Below are 24,580 nucleotides of genomic sequence, written 5' to 3' on the forward strand. Positions count from 1 at the left end.
TGATCTTATTGAAACATACGATTCTGAGGGGGCTCGACAGGGTAGATGCAGAGAGGATGTTTCCCCTTGTGGGGGAATCTAGAACTAGGGGACAGAGTCTCAGAATAAGGGGTCGCCCATTTAAAAGGGAAATGAGGAATTTCTTCTCAGTGGGTTGTAAATCTGTGGAATTCTCTGCCCCAGAGAGCTGTGGACGCTGGGTCATTGAATATATTTAAGGTGGAGATAGACAGATTTTTGAATGATAAGGGAATCAAGGGTTATGGGGAGCGGGCAGGGAAGTGGAGTTGAGGTCAGCATCAGATCAGTCATGATCTTATTGAAAGATGGAGCAGGCTCGAGGGGCCAAATGGTCTACTCCTGCTCCTATTTCTTATGTTCTTATGACCAATTTCCCTTAGCAAAGAAGTCAACAACAAGGGGGCATAGATTTAAAGTAATTGGGGGGAGGTTTAGAGGGGTTTTGAGGAGAACCTTTTTCACCCAGAGGGTGGTGAGGGTCTGGAACTCGCTGCCTGAAAGGGTGGTAGAGGCAGAAACCCTCACCACATTTAAAAAGTACTTGGATGTGCACCTGAAGTGCCGTAACCTACAGGGCTACGGACCAAGAGCTGGAAAGTGGGATTAGACTGGATAGCTCTTTGTCACCCAGTGCGGACACGATGGGCCGAAATGGCCTCCTTCCGTGCTGTAAATTTCTATGACACCCAGGTCCCTCTGAACACCAACATTTACTAATTTCTCACCTTTTAAACAATATTCTGTTTTTCTATTCTTCCTACCAAAGTGAATAACCTCACATTTCTCCACATTATACTCTGTCTGCCACCTTACTGTCCACTCACTTAACCTGTCTAGATCGCATTGCAAGCTCTTTGCATCCTCCTCACAGCTTACATTCCCACCTAGATTTGTATTGTCAGCAAACTTGGATATATTACATTTGGTCCCCTCATCCATATCATTGATATAGATTGTAAAGAGCTGGGGTCCCGGCACTGAGCCCTGCGGCACCCCACTAGTCACTACCTGCCATTCTGAAAAGGACCCGTTTATCCCGACTCTCTGCTTCCTGTCTGCCAAACAGTTCTCTATCCACGTCAGTATATGACCCCCAATATCATGTGCTTTGATTTTGCACACCAATCTCTTGTCTTTCAAAAGTCTTTTGAAAGTCCAAATACACCACATCCACTGGTTCTCCCTTGTCCACTCTACTAGTTACATCCTCAAAAAATTCCAGAAGATTTGTCAAGCATGATTTCCCTTTCATAAATCCATGCTGACTTGGACCGATCCTGTCACTGCTTTCCAAATGCGCTGCTATTTCATCTTTAATAAAGATTCCAACATTTTCCCCACCACCGATGTCAGGCTAACTATAATTACCCGTTTTCTCTCTCTCCTTTTTTAAAAAGTGGTGTTAAATTAGCTACCCTCCAGTCCATAGGAACTGATCTACCCTGCAAGTTACAACATCAAAAACTATAATAAATTTGACAAATACGATTTCCCTTTCATAAAACTGGGTTGATTCTGCCCAATCGTGTTATGATTTTCCAAGTGCCCTGATACGACATCCCTAATACAACACAAGGCCTTTCACTAAAGGGTTGGCAGTCCTTTCTATCCGAGGGTGACACACTGCACGCACTGGAACATAGGACCAGGAGGAGGCTATTCAGCCCCTCGAGCCTGTTGCACAATACAATAATCAGACCTGGAAGGTAGATGGACAGAGGCTGACCGGTATATTGGGCTCTCATCTGTCCCTAGTTGTTAGTGCAGGAACTCAAATGATTTTGGATAACAATAACCTTTCACCTCTGGGACCTGGGTTAGAGTTCAAATCCCCCCCAGACAGGAGGCGAAAGGTTTCCCTGTTTGCTGGATGCAAGTTTCCAATGTGAAATACATTGGTTCGCCTGATCCAGCGAGCTGTGTACAATACTGAGAGCACCAGCCTCACTGGCTATCTGACCAGAGGAGGTGTGGTGTGGGGAAGGGAAAGCATTGATGGTTAGCACAGCAGTGGGATCTTGGTGAGACTCAGGCTGAAGCACACTGTTGGGGCAGGGTAGAGGGAGTTTTAATCTACATCAAGTGCACCATGGTGGTGTTTGATGCTGAAACCCAAAATGTTCCATTCCCCAGCACAATGCACGACGATAGCTGGGCTCCCGTGACAGGAACAGCAGAGGGAAACGTTTTACAAAAAAAACACAGGGACAATGAAGAGCCTAGCACTAACAAATGAATGAATATTTGGGCAGCGGGGGGAGTGATTGACAGGGGAAGGGGAGGAGTGATTGACAGGGGGGGGAGTGATTGACAGGGGGGGAGTGATTGACAGGGGAGTGGGTGGGAGTGATTGACAGGGGAGGGGGTGATAGTGATTGACCTGGGAGGGGGTGGGAGTGATTGACAGGGGAGGGGGTGGGAGTGATTGATAGGGGAGTGGGAAGTGATTGACGGGGGGGGGCGAGTGATTGACAGGGGAGGGGGGAGTGATTGACAGGGGAGTGATTGACAGGGGAGGGGGTGGGAGTGATTGATAGGGGAGTGGGAAGTGATTGACGGGGGGGGGCGAGTGATTGACAGGGGAGGGAGAGAGTGATCAACGGAGGGGGAGAGTGATTGACAGGGGAGGGGGGAGTGATTGACAGGGGAGTGATTGACAGGGGAGGGGATGGGAGTGATTGACAGGGGAGGGGGTGATAGTGATTGACCTGGGAGGGGGTGGGAGTGATTGACAGGGGAGGGGGTGGGAGTGATCAACGGAGGGGGAGAGTGATTGACAGGGGAGGGGGGAGTGATTGACAGGGGAGTGATTGACAGGGGAGTGGGTGGGAGTGATTGACAGGGGAGGGGGTGGGAGTGATTGACAGGGGAGGGGAGGAGGAATTGACAGGGGAGGGGGGAGGAATTGACAGGGGAGGGGGGAGGAATTGACAGGGGAGGGGGGGAGGGATTGACGGGGGACGGGGGGATTGACGGGAGAGGGGAGGGATTGACGGGGGGTGGAGGGATTGACAGAGGAGGGGGGAGTGATTGACAGGGGAGGGGGTGGGAGTGATTGACATGGGAGGGGGTGGGAGTGGTTGACAGGGGAAGGGGTGGGAGTGATTGACAGGGGAAGGGGTGGGAGTGGTTGACAGGGGGGAGGGGGGCTTTGTCCTGTCGACACGAGGAATCGGCAAAGCTTCTCATTCAATAATCAGGTGGAGGCAACACTTACGAAGATAGCACGATGGCAACAGCATCGTTGAGGACACTTTCCCCAAACAGGAGTGCGTACAGATCCACGTCAGCGTGGAGCTCATTGAATATCGCCAGCACAGTAACTGAAAGAGGAAAGAAACGATGAATAAACCCCCCTGGTGCCGGGCCACCCTCCCCGCAGAACACGCCACTCGGTCAGTTGCCACGTCACTCCCCTGTAGACAGCGATAATTCACTGAGGCTCAGCTCCAGCCAAGCCCAACACCCTCCAAACGTCAGCATCTGACCATCGCTTCAGCCGGAACCGTCAGACTGTCCCTCTGTAGCAGCTGCTGGACTGGGGGCGCCTTCACTCAGGAGGAGGCCATTCGGCCCATCGAGCCTGTGCCGGCTTTGTGACAGAGCGATCCGATCAGTCCCACTCCCTGCTCTTTCCCCACAGCCCGGCACATTTCCCTTTCCAGTATTTATCCAATTCCCGTTTCAAAGTTACTATTGAATCTGCTCCCACCGCCCTTTCAGGCAGCGCGTTCCCGATCACAACATCTCGCTGCATAAAAACATTCTCCTCCTTTCCCGCTTTGGTTCTTTTGCCAATTACCATAAATCTGTGTCCTCCCATCATTGGTAGAGAGCCTTGCGAGGCCAGGCGACCCCCGCCACCCCTCTCGCACTGGGTCCTGTCAAGCAGTATGATGCCTCACCCTGGCGATTAGCCAGTTTCACATACCTGGATCAGTCGCGGAAATAAGGGCCCCAAAGAGCAGGCAGTCCGTGAAATAAAAGTCCCCACTCAGCTGGCCAATCAGGTTCATCAGTTTCACACAGCCGTACATAATCAGCCTATTGGAGCAGAGAAAGAGCCAAGGATTCATTCTGAGCTGGGATTGGACGATTTTATTCCAGCAATGTTAGTGATCTTGGGGCCGAATGTGACCATTGCATCTGGTCCGTCACTGCCATTCCCCAGAGTCAGCCCCCCCTCACCCCCACCCCACACACACACACCCCTCCCCCCCACTCCCCCCCACATCACCCCCCTCCCCAGCACCCCAGCCCCCCACACCCCCTCCCTCCCCCACACCATCCCCCTCCCCAAACTCCCTAGCCCCCCACACCCTCTCCCCCCCAGCCTCCCCCCACCCCCACACCCCCTCCCCCCAGCCCCCCCACAAACCCTCTCCCCAGCCCACCCACATTCACGCCCCACCCCACACATTCCTCCCCTCACACACCCTTTCACCCACTCCACTTACCCTCACATACACCCTCTCACCCCTCTTCCCCACACCACCTGCCCCTCACACCCCCACACCCCTCTCTCACACCCTTTCACCCCCCTCCCCTTCACACACACCCCCCCTCCCCTCCACACACACCCCCCCTCCCCCTCCCCCACACCCCCAGCCCCCTCCCACACCCTCCCCCACAACCCCCTCCCACACACACACCCTCACCCTCCACCACCCCCCACACCCGCTCCCCCCACCCCACACCCGTTCCCCCCACCCCACACCCTCCCTCACAATCCTTCCCCCCACACCCGCTCCCCCCACCCCACACCCTCCCCCACACCCCCTCCCCCCACCCCACAACCCTTCCCCACCCCACACCCTCCCCTCACACACATCCCCCTCCCTCTCCCCCTCCCATTGCACCCCTCTACTCCCCCGCACACATCCCCTCCCCCGCACACATCCCCTCCCCCGCACACACTCCCCCCACCCTACACCCGCTCCCCCCACCCCACACCCTCCCCCACAATCCTTCCCCCCACACCCGCTCCCCCCACCCCACACCCTCCCCCCACCCCACACCCTCCCCCACAATCCTTCCCCCCACACCCCCTCCCCACAACCCTTCCCCTCCCCACACCCTCCCCTGCCCTGCCTCTACCCCCCCCAGCTCCTCTTCCTCCCCCTGCATCCCCTCTCCTGCACACATCCCCTCCCCCACACCCGCTCCCCCCACCCCACACCCGCTCCCCCCACCCCACACCCTCCCCCCACCCCACACCCTCCCCCACAATCCTTCCCCCCCACATCCGCTCCCCCCACCCCACACCCTCTCCCCACCCCACACCCTCCGCCACAATCCTTCCCCCCACACCCCCTCCCCCCACCCCACAACCCTTCCCCACCCCACATCCTCCCCCCCTCACACACCCTCTCATCCCCCTCCCCGCGACCCCAATCCCCTCCCCTGCACAAACCCCCTCCCTCTCACACACATCCCCCTCCCTCTCCCCCTCCCATTGCACCCCTCTACTCCCCCTCCCACTCCCCCTGCCCCCCGCACACGTGCTTTCCCTACATTGCAACAGTGACTACATGTCAATCGTACATCACTGGCTATAAAGTGCCTCCTGAGCAAGTGAGAGGCGCTATAGAAATACAAGTTCTGTATTCATTTAATGAAACAGTGTCAGATATTTCAAAAGCAAAATTGGAATAAAGCCAGTAATGTTGTTTAATTATTCCATCAATCGGCCCTTTAGGCCCGGGAGGTATGCGACTCCAGGTCCCCATTGGTGAACACGTTACAATCAACAAAAGCCACATTTAAACTCTGTGCACTCTGTCACTATTCACAAATTGAGCAAAGTTTCTGTCCTAGCCCCGATCATGGCGAGCTGCTACCCCACAGTCCGTGTGGTTCCCACTCACCCAATGACGAGGCAGGAAACCACGGTCCCAATGAACGCGTACGCTAGGATGGAGCCCAAGTTCCGGAAGAAATGTCGCTGAAAATACAAGTAGTTGTTAAATCTCCCAACACACAGTCAAACGCATCTCCCAGGCCGCAGATTAAACCCTGAATCCATCCCCGCAATATTAGCACCAACGAGAAAAAGCATCGACAACAACACGGGATATTATTCATTGTGTCAAGGCAGCGACTCTCCCCGAGGCTCGGGCCAGGGCTGTGCTCACTGAGGCAAAGTTACTGTCAGTGGGAACAGTAAACCCAACTCGGGAGGAGGCTTTGTTCTAATACCCATTCAAATAAAATATAGAAAAATACATTGTTTCAACGCAATACGATCAGAGAATTAAACGAACCCGCACTCACCCGCTTGAGGCTATAACCGGCGTAAAATATAATGGGTGGGAGCAGGATGTTAAAGAATACCTCGGGGTCAAAGGTGACCTGCAGTTAGGACCAGAGGGAATGAAAGTCAGAACAGACAGAGGCACTCCGACTGCAACTCCCCACCCCTCCCCCAACCATCCTCCCGCATCCTCACCCAACTATTCCACTTCCCCCACTCCCTCCCCCAACCATTCCCCCTCCCCCAGCCATTCTGCCCCTCCCCCAACCCTTTCCCCTCCCCCAAGCATTCCCCCTCCCCCTCCCCTAGCCATTCCCCCTCTCCCAACCATTCCCCCTCCCCTCCCCAACCCTTCCCCCCTCCCCCAACCCTTCCCCCCTCCCCACCTTCTCCCTCCTCCCCCAACCATTCCCCCTCCCCCAGCCATTCTGCCCCTCCCCCAACCCTTTCCCCTCCCCCAAGCATTCCCCATCCCCCTCCCCTAGCCATTCCCCCTCTCCCAACCATTCCCCCTCCCCTCCCCAACCCTTCCCCCCTCCCCCAACCCTTCCCCCCTCCCCACCTTCTCCCTCCTCCCCCAACCATTCCCCCTCCCCCAACCATTTTCCTGCCCCCTCCCATCCCCCAACCATTCCCCCTCCCCCAACCATCCCCTTGCCCCCTCCCATTCCCTCTCCCCAACCATTCCCCCGCCCCTCCCCTCTCCCCCAAACATTCCCCCGCTCCTCCCCCAAACATTCCCCCGCCCCTCCCCCAAACATTCCCCCTCCCCAACCATTCCCCGCCCCTCCCCCAACCATTCCCCCACCCTCTCCCCAACCATTCCCCATCCCCCAACCATTCCCCGTCCCCCAAACATTCTCCATCCCCCAACCATTCCCCTTCCCACAACCATTCCCCCTGCCCCAACCATCCCCCTGCCCCCTCCCACCCCACTTCCCCTCCATTCCCCCGCCCGTCCCCCCTCCCCCAAACATTCCCCCGCCCTCCCCCCAACTATTCCCCGCCCCTCCCCCAACCATTCCCCTGTCCCTCCCCCAACCATTCCCCGTCCCTCCCCCAACCATTCCCCCGCCCTGACCCAACCATTCCATCGTCCTCCCCCAACCATTCTCGCCCCTCCCACCAACCCCTCCCAACTATCTCCCACTGCACCCCTGCCCCTTTCCCCCATTGCATCCCTCCCCCTCCTCCCTGCCCTATCCCCCTCCTCCCTGCCCCTCCCCCTCCTCCCTGCCCCATCCCCTCCTCCCTGCCCCTAACTATTCCCGCCCCCTCCGTCACCTCACCACCGCTCCTCTCCCTGCCCCATCCCTCACACCCATCCTCCTCCCAACCCCATCCTTCCCCACCCCCTCTCCCCCACCGCATCCCTCACACAATCTCTCGCTCCACCCCACCAAACCCCCACTCCTCTCTCCCCTTCTCTTCCTCACCACAACCAGCATCTCCACTTCTCCTCCATCAACTGCTCCCCCTCAATCCCCCACCTCCTCCCCCACCACTCCCACTTCACAATTCCCCACCCCCACCGGTGAGCCGCGATCAGACCCTTGCAGATTACTTTACCTTGCGCAGCATCTCATTATCTTCCACATTATTAATGTCCTTGGGGCTTATTTCACTTTTCAGAGTATATTCATAAAACTTCCCACTGACGTTAATTAATAAAGTAGCCGGACTATCGTCCAGGTCACAGCTCAGGGTCATGTTATTGGCATCTGAAGGAACATGGATCCCGTATCGGAGAACAACTCCCACAAGCAGGCCTAGAAAGCACAACACATCCAAGTTAGAATCTTAGAAGAACATAGGAAAGAGGAGCAGAAGTAGGCCATACGGCCTATCGAGCCTGCTCCGCCATTCAATAAGATCATGGCTGATCCGATCATGGACTCAGCTCCACTTCCCTGCCCGCTCCCCATAACTCCTTAACGTTTAAGAAACTGTCTATTTCTGTCTTAAATTTATTCAATGTCACAGCTTCCACAGCTCTCTGAGGCAGCAAATTCCACAGATCCACAACCCTCTGAGAGAAGAAATTTCTCATCTCAGTTTTAAATGGTTGGCCCCTTAATCTAAGATTATGCCCTCTAGTTCTAGTCTCCCCATCAGTGGAAACATCCTCTCTGCATCCACCTTGTCAAGCTCCCTCATAATCTTAAACGTTTCAATAAGATCATCTCTCATTCTTCTGAATTCCAATGAGTAGAGGCCCAACCTGCTCAACCTTTCCTCATAAGTCAACCCCTCATCCCCGGAATCAACCTAGTGAACCTTCTCTGAACTGCCTCCAAAGCAAGTATATCCTTTCGTAAATATGGAAACCAAAACTGCACGCAGTATTCCAGGTGTGGCCTCACCAATACCTTGTATAGCTGTAGTAAGACTTCCCTGCTTTTATACTCCATCCCCTTTGCAATAAGGCCAAGATTCCATTGGCCTTCACTTGCTGTACCTACATACTAACCTTTTGTGTTTCATGCACAAGTATCCCTAGGTCCCGCTGAACTGCAGCACTTTGCAATCTTTCTCCATTTAAATAATAACCTGCTCTTTGATTTTTTTCTGGCAAAGTGCATGACCTCACACTTTCCAACATTATACTCCATCTGCCAAATTTTTGCCCACTCAATTAGCCTGTCTATATCCTTTTGCAGGTTTTTTGAGTCCTCCTCACACATTGCTTTTCCTCCCATCTTTGTATCGTCAGCAAACTTGGCTACATTATACTCGGTCCCTTCTTCCAAGTCATTAATATAGATTGAAAATAGCTGGGATCCCAGCACTGATCCCTGCGACACCCTTCTAATTACTGGTTTTCAACCAGAGAATGAACCATTTATCCTGACTCTCTGTTTTCTGTTCGTTAGCCAATCCTCTATCCATTCTAATATGTTACCCCCAACCCCGTGAACTTTTATCTTGTGCAGTAACCTTTTATGTGGCACCTTGTCAAATGCCTTCTGGAAGTCCCAATACACCACATCCACTGGTTCCTCTTTATCCACCCTGTTCGTTACATCCTCAAAGAATTCCAGCAAATTTGTCAAACATGACTTCCCCTTCATAAATCCATGCTGACTCTGCCTGACCGAATTTTGTTTTTCCAAATGTCCTGCTACTGCTTCTTTAATAATGGACTCCAACATTTTCCCAACCACAGATGTTAGGCTAGCTGGTCTATAGTTTCCTGCTTTTTGTCTGCCTCCTTTTTTAAATAGGGGCATTACATTTGCAGTTTTCCAATCTGCTGGGACCTCCGCAGAATCCAGGGAATTTTGGTAAATTACAACAAATGCATCCACAATCCCTGCCGCTACTTCTCTTAGACCCTAGGATACAAGCCATCAGGCCCAGGGGATTTATCTGCCTTTAGTCCCAGTATCTTACTGAGTACCTACCACCTCCTTAGTGATTGTGATTGTGTTAAGTTCCCCCCACCCCACCCCCATAGCTCTTAGACTATCCACTGTCAGAATATTGTTAGTGTCCTCTCCCATAAAGACTGATACAAAATATTTGTTCAGAGTTTCTGCCATCTCCATGTTCCCCATTACTAATTCCCTGGTCTCGTCCTCTAAGGGACCAACATTTACTTTAGCCACTCTTTTCCATTTTATATACCTATAGGAACTCTTGCTTATTGTTTTTATATTTTGTGCTAGTTTACTTTCATAGTCTATCTTCCCTTTCTTAATCATTTTTTTGGTCATTCTTTGCTGGCTTTTAAAAGCTTCCCACTCTTCTGTCCTCCCACTAGTTTTGGCCACTTTGTATGCCCTTGTTTTTAATTAGATATCGTCGTTTATTTCTCTTGTTGGAGATAGTCATTGCCTGGCACTTGTGTGGCATTGTTACTTGCCACTTACCAGAGGAATTGCGAATGGAATCATCAACGAACATCCCCACTTCTGATAGAGGGAAGGCCATTGATGAAGCAGCTGAAGATGGTTGGGCCTAGGACACTGCCCTGAGGGACTCCTGCAGCGATGTCCTGGGGCTGAGATGATTGACCTCCAACAACCACAGCCATCTTCCTTTGTGCTAGGTATGACTCCAGCCATTGGAGAGTTTTCTTCCATTGACTTCAGTTTTACTGGGGCTCCTTGATGTCGAGGGCAGTCTCTCTCACCTCACCTCTGGAATTCAGCTTGTGTCCATGTTTGGACCAAGGCTGTAATGAGGTCTGGAGCCAAGTGGTCCTGGCGGAACCCAAACTGGGCATCGGTGAGCAGGTTATTGGTAAGTGCCGCGGATAGCACTGTCGACGACACCTTCCATCACTTTGCTGATGACTGAGAGTAGACTGATGGGTCAGTAATTGCATTTAAGTATGAGATGATAAAGTTCACGGTAAATGCACTCGACTAAGGGTGAAGTTCTGGCGATGCCTCAAACTCCCGATCTCATTCAATCTATGTTCTGATTTACACCAGCGAGCGATATCCCGAGGGACCCTGGCTCACTGCAACAGAGGCTGCCTGGTGACGGACAGGCTCGGGCCCGGTGAGGGTCTCGGTGAGGGTCTCGAGCCCAGTGAGGGTCTTGGGCCCGGTGAGGGTCTCAGGGTTAGTGAGGGTCTCAGGCCCACTGAGGGTCTCGGTGAGGAGATCAGGCCCAGTGAGGGTCTCGGGCCCGGTAAGGGTCACAGTGAGGGTCTCAGGCCCAGTGAGGGTCTCAGGGTTAGTGAGGGTCTCGGGCCCGGTGAGGGTCTCGGTGAGGAGATCAGGCCTAATGAGGGTCTCGGGCCCGGTGAGGGTTTCGGGCCTGGTGAGGGTTTCGGTGAGGAGCTCAGGCCCAGAGAGGGTCTCGGGCCCAGTGAGGGTTTCGGTCAGGGACACGGTGAGGGTCTCGGGCATGAGGGGCACTTCAATCCAACTTATTATTAATTCATTCTGGGAAAGTGGGATCGCTGGCAAGGCCGGCATTTATTGCCCATCTCGAGAATGTACACGATATTAATGCCAGTCCTATCTTGTTGAACCCACCACCTTCTGACTCGGAGGGGAGTGTGCTGAACCACCGCGGTGAAGCAGTGTGAGTGAAGAATTTGTGCCCCTTCAATACTGAGTTAAAGTTCATCAAAACTGCTGCACTCAGACTCCGACAGTGCAGCACTCCCTCAGTACTGCCCCTCCAACAGTGCGGCGCTCCCTCAGTACTGGCCCTCCGATAGTGCGGCGCTCCCTCAGTACTGCCCCTCCGACAATGCAGCACCCCCTCAGTACTGCCCCTCCGACAGTGCGGCGCTCCCTCAGTACTGCCCCTCTGACAGTGCAGCACTCCCTCATTACTGCCCCTCCGATAGTCCAGCACTCCCTCAGTGCTGCCCCTCCGACAGTGCAGCACTCCCTCAGTACTGCCCCTCCGATAGTGCAGCATTCCCTCAGTACTGCCCCTCCGACAATGCAGCACTCCCTCAGTACTGCCCCTCCGACAATACGGCGCTCCCTCAGTACTGCCTCTCCGACAGTGTAGCACTTCCTCAGGACTACCCCTCCGACAGTGCAGCACTCCCTCACTACTGCCCCTCCGACAGTGCAGCACTCCCTCAGTACTTCCCCTCCGACAGTGCAACGTTCCCTCAGTGCTGACCCCTCCGACAGTGCGGCGATCCCTCAGTACTGCCCCTCCAACAGTGCAGCGCTGCCTCAGTACTGCCCCTCTGACGGTGCGGTGCTCCCTCAGTGCTGCCCCCTCCGAAAGTGCAACGTTCCCTCAGTGCTGCCCCCTCCGATGGTGCGGCGCCCCCTCAGTACTGCCCCTCCGACAGTGCGGCACTCACTCTGTACTGCCCCTTCCGACAGTGCGGCGCTCACTCTGTACTGCCCCTCCAACAGTGCAGCGCTCCCTCAGCACTGCCCCTCCGACAGTTCGGCGCTCCCTCAGCACTGCCCCTCCGACAGTGCGGCGCTCCCTCAGCACTGCCCCTCCAACAGTGCGGCGCTCACTCTGTACTGCCCCTCCGACAGTGCGGCGCTCCCTCTGTACTACCACTCCGACAATGCGGCGCTCCCTCAGCACTGCCCCGCCAACAGTGCAGCGCTCCCTCAGTACTGCGCCTCCGACAGTGGAACCCTCCCTCAGTATTGCCCCTCCGACAGTGCGGCACTCCCTCAGTACTGCCCCTCCGACATCGCGGCGCTCCCTCAGTACTGCCCCTCCGACAGTACTGCACTCCCTCAGTACTGCCCCTCCGACAGTGCGGCACCCCCTCAATACTGCGCCTCTGACAGTGTGGCGCTCCCTCTGTACTGCCCCTCCGACAGTGCAGCACTGGCTCAGTACTGACCCTCCGACAGTGTTGCACTCCCTCAGTACTGCCTCTCCGACAGTGCGTCGCTCCCTCAGTACTGCACCTCCGACAGTACTGCACTCCCTCAGTACTGCCCCTCCGACAGTGCGGCACCCCCTCAGTACTGCGCCTCTGACAGTGTGGCGCTCCATCTGTACTGCCCCTCTGACAGTGCAGCACTGGCTCAGTACTGACCCTCCGACAATGCAGCGCTCCCTCAGCACTTCCCCTCCGACAGTGCGCCACTCCCTCTGCACTTCGCCTCCAACAGTGCGACTCTCCCTCAGTACTGCCCCTCCGACAGTGCGGAGCTCCCTCAGTACTGACCCGCCAACAGTGCAGCGCTCACTCAGTACTGCGCCTCCAAGAGTGCAGCACTCGCTCAGTACCGTCCCACCAACAGTGGAACCCTCCCTCAGTACTGCCCCTCCGACAGTGTGGCGCTGCCTCAGTACTACTCCTCCGACAGTGCTGCACTCCCTCAGTACTGCCTCTCCGACAGTGTGACGCTCCCTCAGTATTACACCTCTGACAGTGCTGCGCTCCTTCAGTACTGCCCCTCCGACAGTGCTGCACTCCCTCAGTATTGCCCCTTCCGACAATGCAGCACTACCTCAGTACTGCCCCTCCGAAAGTGCAGTGCTCCGTCAGTACGGCCACTCCGACAGTGAGGCTCACCCTCAGTACTGCCCCTCCGACAGTTCGGCGCTCCCTCAGCACTGCCCCTCCGACAGTACGTCGCTCCCTCAGTACTGCCCCTCCGACAGTGCGGCATTCCCTCAGTACTGCCCCTCCGACAGTGCGGAACTCCCTCAGTACTGTCTCTCCGACATCGCGGCGCTCCCTCAGTACTGCCCCTCCGACAGTGCGTCGCTCCCTCAGTACTGCACTCCCTCAGTACTACCCCTCCGACAGTGCGGCGCCCCCTCAGTACTGCACCTCTGAAAATGCGGCGCTTTCTCAGTACTACCGCTCCGACAGTGTGGCGCTCGCTCAATACGACCCCTCCGACAATGTGGCGCTCCCTCTGTACTGCCCCTCCGACAGTGCAGCAGTCCCTCAGTCCTGCCCCTCCGACAGTGCGGCGCTCCCTCAGTACTGCCACAACGACAGTGCAGTGCTCCCTCAGTACTGCCCCTCCAACAGTGCGGCACTCCCTCAGTACCGCCCCTCTGACAGTGCGGCGCTCCTTCAGTACTGCCTCTCCCGACAATGCGGCGCTCCCTCAGTACCGACCCTCCAACAGTGCTGCACTCCCTCAGTACTACCCCTCCGGCATTGCCGCGCTCCCTCAGTACTGCCCTTCTGTCAGTGCGGCGCTCCCTCAGTACCGACCCTCCAGCAGTGCGGCGTCCCTGAGTACTGCCCCTCCGAGAGTGCAGCGCTCCCTCAGTACTGCCCCTCTGACAGTGCAGCATTCCCTCTGTACTGCCCCTCTAACAGTGTGGCACTCCCTCTGTACAGCCCCCCCGACAATGCGGCACTCACTCAGTACCGACCATTCAACAGTGTGGCACTCCCTCAGTATTGCCTCTCTCGACAGTGCGGCGCTCCCTCAGTACTGCGCCTCCGACAGTGCGGTGGTCCCTCAGCACTGCCCCTCCTACAGTGCGGCGCTCCCTCTGTACTACCCCTACGACAATGCGGTGCTCCCTCAGAACTGCCCCTCCGACAGTGCGGCGCTCCCTCAGCACTGCGCCTCCGACAGTGGAACCCTCCCTCAGTACTGCCCTCCGACAGTGCGGCACTCACTCAGTACTGCTCCTCCGACAGTGTGGCGCTGCCTCAGTACTGCCCCTCCGACAGTGCGGCGCTCCCTCAGTACTGCCCCCCCGACAGTGCGGCGCTCCCTCAGTACTGCCCCCCCGACAGTGCAGTGCTCCCTCAGTAATGCCCCTCCGACAGTGCGGCGCTCCCTCTGTACTGCCCCTCCGACAGTGCAGCACTGCCTCAGTACTGCACTCCCTCAGTACTGCCTCTCCAACACTGCGGCGCTCCCTCAGTACTGCGCATCTGACAGTGTGGCGCTGCCTCAGTACTGCCCCTCCGACAGTGCTGCACTCCCTCAGTACTGCCTCTCCGACAGTGCTGCACTCCCTCAGTACTGACCCTCCGACAGTGCTGCACTCCCTCAGTATTGCCCCTTCTGATAATGCAGCACTCCCTCAGTACTGCCCCTCCGAAAGTGCAGCGCTCCGTCAGTACGGCCGCTCCGACAGTGAGGCTCACCCTCAGTACTGCCCCTCCGACAGTGCGGCGCTTACACAGAACCGACCCTCCAACATTGCGGCACTCCCTCAGTACTGCCCCTCCGACAGTGCGTCGCTCCCTCAGTACTGCCCCTCCGACAGTGCGGCATTCCCTCAGTACTGCCCCTCCGACAGTGCGGCACTCCCTCAGTACTGCCCCTCCGACATCGCGGTGCTCCCTCAGTACTGCCCCTCCGACAGTGCGTCGCTCCCTCAGTACTATCCCTCCGACAGTACTGCACTCCCTCAGTACTGCCCCTCCGACAGTGCGGCGCACCCTCAGTACTGCACCTCCGAAAATGCGGCGCTCTCTCAGTACTACCCCTCCGACAGTGTGGCGCACACTCAATACGACCCCTCCGAAAATGTGGCGCTCCCTCTGTACTGCCCGTCCGACAGTGTAGCGCTCCCTCAGCACTGCCCCTCCGACAGTGCGGCGCTCCCTCAGTACTGCCACTCCGACAGTGCAGCGCTCCCTCAGTACTGCCTCTCCGACAATGCGGCGCTCCCTCAACACTTTCCCTCCGACAGTGCGCCGCTCCCTCTGCACTGCCCCTCCGACAGTGCGATGCTCCCTCAGTACGGCCCCTCCGACAGTGTGGCGCTCCCTCAGTACTACGCGTCCAAAGGTGCAGCGCTCCCTCAGTACTAACCTTCCGACATTGCGGCGCTCCCTCAGTACTGCCCTTCTGACAGTGCGGCGCTCCCTCAGTACCGACCCTCCAACAGTGCGGGACTCCCTCAGTACTGCCCCTTTGACAGTGTGGCGCTCCCTCAGTACTGACGCTCCGACAGTGCAGCACTCCCTCAGTACTGCCCCTCCGACAGTGCGGCACTCCCTCAGTACTGCCCCTCCGACATCGCGGTGCTCCCTCAGTACTGCCCCTCCGACAGTGCGTCGCTCCCTCAGTACTGCACCTCCGACAGTACTGCACTCCCTCAGTACTGCCCCTCCGACAGTGCGGCGCACCCTCAGTACTGCACCTCCGAAAATGCGGCGCTCTCTCAGTACTACCCCTCCGACAGTGTGGCGCACACTCAATACGACCCCTCCGAAAATGTGGCGCTCCCTCTGTACTGCCCGTCCGACAGTGTAGCGCTCCCTCAGCACTGCCCCTCTGACAGTGCGGCGCTCCCTCAGTACTGCCACTCCGACAGTGCAGCGCTCCCTCAGTACTGCCTCTCCGACAATGCGGCGCTCCCTCAACACTTTCCCTCCGACAGTGCGCCGCTCCCTCTGCACTGCCCCTCCGACAGTGCGATGCTCCCTCAGTACGGCCCCTCCGACAGTGTGGCGCTCCCTCAGTACTACCTGTCCAACAGTGCAGCGCTCCCTCAGTACTACCCTTCCGACATTGCGCCGCTCCCTCAGTACTGCCCTTCTGACAGTGCGGCGCTCCCTCAGTACCGACCCTCCAACAGTGCGGGACTCCCTCAGTACTGCCCCTTTGACAGTGTGGCGCTCCCTCAGTACTGACGCTCCGACAGTGCAGCACTCCCTCAGTACTGCCACTCCGACAGTGCGTCACTCCCTCAGTCCTGCCCCGCCGACAGTGCAGCGCTCACTCAGTACTGCGCCTCCGACAGTGGAACCCTCCCTCAGTACTGCCCTCCGACAGTGTGGCGCTGCCTCAGTACTGCCCCTCCTACAGTGCTGCACTCCCTCAGTACTGCCCCTCCGACAGTGTGGCGCTGCCTCAGTTCTGCCCCTCCGACAGTGCAGCATTCCCTCACTACTGCCCTTCCGACAGTGCTGCACTCCCTCAGTATTACCCCTGCGACAGTGCAGCGCTCCCTCAGTACTGCCTCTCCGACAGTGTGACGCTCCCTCAGTACTACACCTCCAACAGTGCTGCGCTCCCTCAGTACTGCAGCTCCGAAAGTGCAGCACTCGCTCAGTATCGCCCCTCTGACTGTGTGGCGCTCCTTCAGCACTTTCCCTCCGACAGTGCGCCGCTCCCTCTGCACTTCCCCTCCGACAGTGCGGCGCTCCCTCACTACTGCCACTCCGACAGTGTGGCGCTCCCTCACTACTGCCACTCCGACAGTGCAGCGCTCCCTCAGTACTGCACTCCCTCAGTACTGCCACTCCGACAGTGTGGCGCTCCCTCAGTAATGCCCCTCCGACAGTGCAGCGCTCCCTCAGTAATGCCCCTCCGACAGTGTGGCGCTCCCTCAGTACTGCCCCTCCGACAGTTCTGCACTCCCTCAGTACTGCCACTCCGACAGTGTGGCGCTCCCACAGTACTGCCCCTCCGACAGTGCAGTGCTTCATCAGTACTACCACTCCGACAGTTTGGCACTCGCTCAGTACTGCCCCACCGACAGTGCAGCGCTCCCTCACCACTGCCCCTCAGACACTGCGGCGCTCTCTTAGCACTGCCCCTCCGACAGTGCGGCGCTCCCTCACTACTGCCACTCCGACAGTGCGGCGCTCCCTCAGTACTGCCCCTCCGACAGTATGGTACTCCCTCAGTACTGCCCCTCCGACAGTGTGGCGCTGCCTCAGCACTGCCTGTCGAACAGTGCGGCGCTCCCTCAGTACTACACCTCCGACAGTGCGGTGGTCCCTCCATACTGCCCCTCCGACAGTGCAGCTCTCCCTCAGTACTGACCCTCCGACAGTGCTGCACTCCCTCAGTACTGCCCCACCGACAGTGCAGCGCTCCCTCAGTACTGCCTCTCCGACAGTGTGGCACTCGCTCAGTACTGCCCCTCCGACAGTTTGGCACTCGCTCAGTACTGCCCCTCCGACAGTGCAGCGCTCCCTCAGTACTGCCTCTCCGACAGTGTGGCACTCGCTCAGTACTGCCCCTCCGACAGTGCAGCGCTCCCTCAGTACTGCCCCTCCGACAGTTTGGCGCTCCCTCAGCACTGCCCCTCCGACACTGCGGCGCTCCCTTAGCACTGCCTCTCCGACAGTGCGGCGCTCTCTCACTACTGCCACTCCGACAGTGCGGCGCTCCCTCAGTACTGCCCCTCCGACAGTATGGCACTCCCTCAGTACTGCCCCTCCGACAGTGTGGCGCTGCCTCAGCACTGCCTGTCGAACAGTGCGGCGCTCCCTCAGTACTACGCCTCCGACAGTGCGGTGGTCCCTCCATACTGCCCCTCCGACAGTGCAGCTCTCCCTCAGTACTGACCCTCCGACAGTGCTGCACTCCCTCAGGACTGCCCCTCTGACAGTGCGGCGCACCCTCAGTACAGCCCCTCCGACAGTGCGGCACTCCCTCAGCACTGCCGCTCCGACAGTGTGGCGCTCCCTCAGCACTGCCCCGCCGACATTGCGGCGCTCCCTCAGTAATGCCCCTCCGACAGTGCGGCGCACCCTCAGTCCTACCCCTCTGACAGTGTGGCGCTCGCTCAGTACGACCCCTCTGACAGTGTGGCGCTCCATCTGTACTGCCCCTCCGACAGTGCAGCGCTCCCTCAGTACTACCCCTCCGACAGTGCGGCGCACCCTCAGTACTGCCCCTCCAACAGTGCGGCGCTCCCTCAGCACTGCCCCTCCGACAGTGCGGCGCTCCCTCAGCACTGCCACTCCGACAGTGCAGCGCTCCCTCAGCACTGCCCCTCCAACAGTGCGGCGCTCCCTCAGTACTGCCACACCGACAGTGCGGTGCTCCCTCAGTACTGTCCCACCGACAGTGCAGCGCTCCCTCAGTACTGCACTCCCTCAGTACTGCCGCTCCGACAGTGTGGCGCTCCCTCAGTAATGCCCCTCCGACAGTGCGGTGCTCCCTCAGTACTACCCCTCCAACAGTGTGGCGCTCTCTCAGTACTACCCCTCCGACAGTGCAGCGCTCCCTCAGTAATGCCCCTCCAACAGTGCAGTGCTCCCTCAGTACTGCCCCTCCGACAGTTTTGCACTCCCTCAGGACTGCCCCTCCGACACTGCGGCGCACCCTCAGTACAGCCCCTCCGACAGTGCAGCACTCCCTCAGTACTGCACCTCCGACAGTACTACATTCCCTCAGTACTGCCCCTCCGACAGTGCGGCGCCCCCTCAGTACTGCGCCTCCGACAGTGTGGCGCTCCATCTGTACTGCCCCTCCGACAGTGCGGCGCTCCCTCAGTACTACCCCTCCGACAGTTTGGCGCTCCCTCAGCACTGCCCCTCCGACAGTGCGGCGCTCCCTCAGCACTGCCGCTCCGACAGTGTGGCGCTCCCTCAGCACTGCCCCTCCGACAGTGTGGCGCTCCCTCAGCACTGCCCCTCCGACAGTGTGGCGCTCCCTCAGCACTGCCCCGCCGACAGTGCGGCGCTCCCTCAGTAATGCCCCTCCGACAGTGCGGCGCACCCTCAGTACTGCCCCTCTGACAGTGTGGCGCTCGCTCAGTACGACCCCTCTGACAGTGTGGCGCTCCATCTGCACTGCCCCTCCGACAGTGCGGCGCTCCTTCAGTACTGCCCCTCCGACAGTTTGGCGCTCCCTCAGCACTGCCCCTCCGACACTGCGGCGCTCCCTCAGCACTGCCCCTCCGACAGTGCGGCGCTCCCTCAGCACTGCCCCTCCGACAGTGCGGCGCTCCCTCAGCACTGCCCCTCCGACAGTGCGGCGCTCCCTCAGCACTGCCACTCCGACAGTGCAGCGCTCCCTCAGCACTGCCCCTCCAACAGTGCGGCGCTCCCTCAGTACTGCCACACCAACAGTGCGGTGCTCCCTCAGTACTGTCCCACCGACAGTGCAGCGCTCCCTCAGTACTTCACTCCCTCAGTACTGCCGCTCCGACAGTGTGGCGCTCCCTCAGTAATGCCCCTCCGACAGTGCAGTGCTCCCTCAGTATTACCCCTCCAACAGTGTGGCGCTCTCTCAGTACTACCCCTCCGACAGTGCAGCGCTCCCTCAGTAATGCCCCTCCAACAGTGCAGTGCTCCCTCAGTACTGCCCCTCCGACAGTTTTGCACTCCCTCAGTACTGCCCCTCCGACAGTGCAGTGCTCCATCAGTACTACCACTCCGACAGTGTGGCACTCGCTCAGTACTGCCCCACCGACAGCAGCGCCCCCTCAGTACCAACCCTCCAACAGTGCTGCACTCCCTCAGTACTGCCCCTGTGACAGTCCAGCACTCCCTCAGTACTGCCCTCCGACAGTGCAGCGCTCCCTCAGTACTGCCTCTCCGACAGTGCGGCGCTCCCTCAGTACTGCCCCTCCGACAGTGCAGTGCTCTCTCAGTACTGCCTCTCCGACAGTGCAGCACTCCCCCTGTACTGACCCTCCGACAGTGCAGCGCTCCCTCAGTACTGCCTCTCCGACAGTGTGGCGCTCCCTCAGTAATGCCCCTCCGACAGTGCGGTGCTCCCTCAGTACTACCCCTTCGACAGTGCAGCGCTCTCTCAGTAATGCCCCTCCAACAAGTGCAGTGCTCCATCAGTACTGCCCTTCCGACAGTTCTGCACTCCCTCAGTACAGCCCCTCCGACAGTGCGGCACTCGCTCAATACTGCCCGCCGACAGAGCAGCGCTCTCTCAGTAATGCCACTCCGACAGTGCGGTGCTCCCTCAGTACGGCCCCTCCGACAGTGCGGCGCACCCTCAGTAATGCCCCTCCGACAGTTCGGCGCTCAATCAGTACTGCCCCTCCGACAGTGCAGCAATCCCTCAGTACGGCCCCTCCGACAGTGGGGTGCTCCCTCAGTACTGCCCCACCGACACTGCAGTGCTCCCTCAGTACTGCCCAACCAATAGTGCGCAGCACCCTCAGTACTGCCCCTCCGACAGTGCTGCACTCCCTCAGTACTGCCCCTCCGACAGTGCTGCACTACCTCAGTACTGCCTCTCCGACAGTGCGGCGCTCCCTCAGTACTGCGCACCCGACAGTGTGGTGGTCCCTCAGTACTGCCCCTCTGACAGTGCCGCACTCCGTCAGTACTGCCCCTCCAACATTGCGGCACTCCCTCAGTACTGCCCCTCCGACAGTGCGGCGCTCCATCAGTACTGCACCTCCGACAGTGTATCACTCCCTTATCACTGCTCCTCCGACAGTGGGGTGCTCCCTCAGTACTGCCCCACCAACACTGCAGTGCTCCCTCAGTACTGCCCGACCAATAGTGCGGAGCACCCTCAGTACTGCCCCTTCGACAGTGCTGCACTCCCTCAGTACTGCCCCTCCGACAGTGCTGCGCTCCCTCAGTACTGCCTCTCCGACAGTGCGGCGCTCCCTCAGTACTGCGTCTCCGACAGTGCGGTGCTCCATCAGTACTGCCCCTCCGACATTGCAGCACTCCCTCAGTACCGCCCCTCCGACTGTGTGGCGCTCCCTCCGTACTGCCCCTCCGACAGTGTATCACTCCCTTATCACTGCCCCTCCGACAGTGAAGCACTCCCTCAGTACTGCCCCTCCGACAGTGAAGCACTCCCTCAGTACTGCCCCTCCGACAGTGAAGCACTCCCTCAGTACTGCCCCTCCGACAGTGCGGCGCTCATTCTGTACCGACCCTTAAACAGTGCGGCACTCCCTCAGTACTGCACTTCCGACAGTGCAGCACTCCCTCAGTACTGCCACTCCGACAGTGCGGCGCTCCCTCAGTACCGACCCTCCGACAGTGCTGCACTCCCTCAGTACTGCATCTCCGGCAGTGCGGCGTTCCCTTAATACTACCACTTTGACAGCACAGCGCTACCTCAGTACCGCCCCTCTGACAGTACCGCACTCCCTCAGCACTGCCCCTCGACAGTGCGGCGCTCCCTCAGTACTGCCACTGCGACAGTGCGGCGCTCCCTCAGTACTGCCCCTCCTACAGTGCTGCACTCCCTCAGTACTGCCCCTCCGACAGTGGGGTGCTCCCTCAGTACTGCCCCACCGACACTGCAGTGCTCCCTCAGTACTGCCCAACCAATAGTGCGCAGCACCCTCAGTACTGCCCCTCCGACAGTGCTGCACTCCCTCAGTACTGCCCCTCCGACAGTGCTGCACTACCTCAGTACTGCCTCTCCGACAGTGCGGCGCTCCCTCAGTACTGCGCACCCGACAGTGTGGTGGTCCCTCAGTACTGCCCCTCTGACAGTGCCGCACTCCGTCAGTACTGCCCCTCCAACATTGCGGCACTCCCTCAGTACTGCCCCTCCGACAGTGCGGCGCTCCATCAGTACTGCACCTCCGACAGTGTATCACTCCCTTATCACTGCTCCTCCGACAGTGGGGTGCTCCCTCAGTACTGCCCCACCAACACTGCAGTGCTCCCTCAGTACTGCCCGACCAATAGTGCGGAGCACCCTCAGTACTGCCCCTTCGACAGTGCTGCACTCCCTCAGTACTGCCCCTCCGACAGTGCTGCGCTCCCTCAGTACTGCCTCTCCGACAGTGCGGCGCTCCCTCAGTACTGCGTCTCCGACAGTGCGGTGCTCCATCAGTACTGCCCCTCCGACATTGCAGCACTCCCTCAGTACCGCCCCTCCGACTGTGTGGCGCTCCCTCCGTACTGCCCCTCCGACAGTGTATCACTCCCTTATCACTGCCCCTCCGACAGTGAAGCACTCCCTCAGTACTGCCCCTCCGACAGTGAAGCACTCCCTCAGTACTGCCCCTCCGACAGTGAAGCACTCCCTCAGTACTGCCCCTCCGACAGTGCGGCGCTCATTCTGTACCGACCCTTAAACAGTGCGGCACTCCCTCAGTACTGCACTTCCGACAGTGCAGCACTCCCTCAGTACTGCCACTCCGACAGTGCGGCGCTCCCTCAGTACCGACCCTCCGACAGTGCTGCACTCCCTCAGTACTGCATCTCCGGCAGTGCGGCGTTCCCTTAATACTACCACTTTGACAGCACAGCGCTACCTCAGTACCGCCCCTCTGACAGTACCGCACTCCCTCAGCACTGCCCCTCGACAGTGCGGCGCTCCCTCAGTACTGCCACTGCGACAGTGCGGCGCTCCCTCAGTACTGCCCCTCCGACAGTGCTGCACTCCCTCAGTACTGCCCCTCCGACAGTGCTGCACTCCCTCAGTACTGCCCCTCCGACAGTGCTGCACTCCCTCTGTACTGCCCCTCCGACAGTGCGGCGCTCCCTCTGTACTGCCCCTCCGACAGTGCGACGTTCCCTCAGCACTGCCCCTCCGACAGTGCGGCGCTCCCTCAGCACTGCCCCTCCGACAGTGCGGCGCTCCCTCAGCACTGCCCCTCCGACAGTGCGGCGCTCCCTCAGCACTGCCCCTCCGACAGTGCGGCGCTCCCTCAGTTCCGACCCTCCGACAGTGCGGCGCTCCCTCAGGACTGCCCCTCCGTCAGTGTGGCGCTCCCTCAGTACTGCCCCTCCGACAGTGCAGCACTCCTGAAGTACTGCCCCTCCCAACAGTGCAGCACTCCCTCAGTACTGCCCCTCCGACTGTGTGGTGCTCACTCAGTACTGCCTCTCCGACAGTGCAGCACTCCCCCAGTACTGACCCTCTGACAGTGTGGCGCTCCCTCAGTACTACCCCTCTGACAGTGCAGCGCTCTCTCAGTACTCCTCCTCCGACAGTGCGGTGCTCCTTCAGTACTGCCCCTCCGAAAGTGCAGCACTTACTCAGTACCACCCCCCCGACTATGTGGCGCTCCTCAGTACTGCCCCTCCGACAGTGTATCACTCCTTATCACTGCCCCTCTGACAGTGAATCACTCCCTCAGTACTGCCCCTCCGACAGTGCGGCATTGCCTCTGTACCGACCCTCCAACAGTGCGGCGCTCTCTCAGTACTGCGCCTCCGACAGTGCAGTGGTCCCTCCATACTGCCCCTCCGACAGTGCAGTGCTCCCTCAGTACTGCCCCTCCAACAGTGCAGCACTGCCTCAGTACTGACCCTCCGACAGTGCTGCACTCCCTCAGTACTGCACTCCCTCAGTACTGCCTCTCCGACAATGCTGCGCTTCCTCAGCAATGCCCCTCCGAAAGTGCGGCGCTTCCTCAGCACTGCCCCTCCGACATTGCGGGGCTCCCTCAGTACTGCCCCTCCGACAGTGCGTCGCTCCCTCACTACTGCCCCTCCCGACAGTGCGGCGCTCCCTCAGTACCGACCATCCGACAGTGCGGCGCTCCCTCAGTACTACCCCTCCGACAGTGCAGCGCTCCCTCAGTACTGCCCCTCCGACAGTGCAGTGCTCCATCAGTACTACCACTCCGACAGTGTGGCGCTCGCTCAGTACTGCCCCACCGACAGCAGCGCCCCCTCAGTACCGACCCTCCAACAGTGCGGCTCTCCCTCAGCACTGCGTCTCCAACAGTGCAGTGGTCCCTCTGTACTACCACTTCGACAGCGCGCTCCCTCACTACTGCCCCTGCGACAGTCCAGCACTCCCTCAGTATTACTCCTCCGACAGTGCAGCGCTCCCTCAGTACTGCCTCTCCGACAGTGCGGCGCTCCCTCAGTACTGCCCCTCCGACAGTGCAGTGCTCTCTCAGTACTGCCTCTCCGACAGTGCAGCAGTCCCCCAGTACTGACCCTCCGACAGTGCAGCGCTCCCTCAGTACTGCCACTCCGACAGTGTGGCGCTCCCTCAGTACTGCCCCTCCGAAGGTGCTGTACTCCCTCAGTACTGCACTCCCTCAGTACTGACTCTCCGACAGTGCAGCGCTCCGTCAGTACTGCGCCTCCGACAGTGCGGCGCTTCCTCTGTACTGCCCCTCCGACAGTGCAGTGCTCCCTCAGTACTGCCCCTCCAACAGTGCTGCACTCCCTCAGTACTGCACTCCCTCAGTACTGACTCTCCGACAGTGCAGCGCTCCCTCTGTACTGCCCCTTTGACAGTGCGGCGCTCCCTCAGCACTGCCCTTCCGTCAGTG

The 24,580-nt window shown here is 58.8% G+C and overlaps 1 protein-coding gene across 1 annotated transcript in view; it reads right to left on the reverse strand.

Moving 5' to 3' along the window:
- slc9a6a (solute carrier family 9 member A6a) overlaps positions 1 to 24,580 on the reverse strand; it is a 142,365-nt gene that overhangs the window by 72,461 nt on the left and 45,324 nt on the right. The window contains exons 2-6 of the mRNA XM_070882067.1: positions 7,844 to 8,043; positions 6,295 to 6,372; positions 5,889 to 5,965; positions 3,953 to 4,065; positions 3,239 to 3,344 (exon numbers count right to left, since the gene is read on the reverse strand). Of these exons, the coding sequence (XP_070738168.1) occupies positions 3,239 to 3,344; positions 3,953 to 4,065; positions 5,889 to 5,965; positions 6,295 to 6,372; positions 7,844 to 8,043 (574 nt within the window). The remainder of the gene's footprint in view (positions 1 to 3,238; positions 3,345 to 3,952; positions 4,066 to 5,888; positions 5,966 to 6,294; positions 6,373 to 7,843; positions 8,044 to 24,580) is intronic.

The sequence above is a fragment of the Pristiophorus japonicus genome, chromosome 6 (assembly GCF_044704955.1).
Source record: "Pristiophorus japonicus isolate sPriJap1 chromosome 6, sPriJap1.hap1, whole genome shotgun sequence".
NCBI classification, from domain to species: Eukaryota; Metazoa; Chordata; class Chondrichthyes; family Pristiophoridae; genus Pristiophorus; species Pristiophorus japonicus.